Here is a 1,421-nt window from a genome sequence, read left to right as displayed (position 1 = left end):
TATATATATATATATATAAACTAGGGTTTAGGGTTTAGGTAAGTAAATAATATAAATAAATTAGGGTTTATAATTCATCATGATAAGGTGTACGTACAGCTGACGATGGATCTTTGTTTATCTTTTGCTGCAGTTGTAAACCCCCCAATACTTTATCTATAAATTCCTCTACTGATGCTTTTGTTAATGGAGGGCTTAGTCTCTGTATACAGCAGCAGCAGCAGCAGCAGCAACAGCAGCAGCAGCAAGTACAGTAAGAGCAGCAGCACCAGCACCAGCAGTAGTAGTAGTAGTAGTAGTAGCAGTAGCAACAGCAGCAGCAGCAGCAGCACACAATAACACAATGCAACAGCTATACGTACACCCCAATAATATCCACAAATAAGAACATGCATGCATGCATGCATGCATGCATGCATGCGCAGCAGCAGCAGGAGCAGCAGCAGATGTATATAGGTGTAGATACACCTGAATCTATACATACCTCATAACGTTTTCTTTTAGGTCTATAAGCAATTAATAATTCTTCTTTGCTGCCGCTAACAAATCCAAAGGCAGAGGCGAAATCAGGCTGCGTATACACCCCAAAACCCTAAACCCTAAACCCTAAACCCTAAACCCTAGAAAAAAAAAAAAAACCCTCATTTATTATCCCTTATCAAGTACCTCATATGCTATGTAGATAAATACACAATGCATGAAGGAATTAGGATCTATCTGTTCTACAATTTTCTAGGGTTTAGGGTTTAGGGTTTAGGGTTTAGGGTTTAGGGTTTATATATAATACGTACATTTTTATCTGCAGTAATATATACAAGCTTAACAGGATCTGTTTTATATTTATTCGCTAATTCCTTCATACCCGTATACACCTCACGTGCAGACCCTAATGCTGCTGTCTTTGTAGGAAGAATTAATATTATACAGAACTGAGCAGACACCCCAAACCCTAAACCCTAAACCCTAAACCCTAAACCCTAAATTCTGAAAAAATCAGATTTGCATTAAATTTCTGTATAAAAAAAAAGAGACAGGTAATAAAAAAAGAGACAGTAAGAAGGAGGGGACAATTAATTAACTATATATATATAAATAAATATAAATATAAATATAAATAAATAATAAATAACTTACTTGTGCATCTTGAGGTGTACATTCACCTCTTTTTATTCTTCTTTCTGTTAATAAATGCAAAGGGTTTGTTTGAGGTATACGTGCCTATAAATAAATAAATAAATAAATAAATAAATAAATAAATAAATAAATAAATAAATATAAACATATAAACATGCATACATACATATACATATATACATATATGCATATATGTACGTATATACGTATATACATATATACGTATATATATACATATATATGTATATTTATACGTATATATACATATATACATATATATATATAAT

General features: G+C 32.4%; 1 protein-coding gene across 1 annotated transcript; it reads right to left on the bottom strand.

Annotated features, from left to right (window-relative positions):
• Positions 1–67: 67 nt before the first annotated feature.
• Positions 68–929, bottom strand: EMWEY_00060140 (DnaJ domain-containing protein, putative; the record flags this gene model as incomplete). Its single annotated transcript, XM_013481359.1, has 3 exons — positions 68–202; positions 485–571; positions 792–929. Coding segments are annotated over 3 exons (360 nt in total), but the record flags the coding sequence as incomplete, so codon positions are not given.
• Between the last annotated feature and the right edge of the window lie 492 nt (positions 930–1,421).

Source organism: Eimeria maxima, genomic scaffold, assembly GCF_000499605.1.
Source record: "Eimeria maxima Weybridge genomic scaffold, Emw_scaff3192, whole genome shotgun sequence".
NCBI lineage: Eukaryota > Apicomplexa > Conoidasida > Eucoccidiorida > Eimeriidae > Eimeria > Eimeria maxima.
The sequence above is the reverse complement of the archived record's forward strand: the minus strand, read 5'-3'. Positions and strand labels throughout refer to the sequence as shown.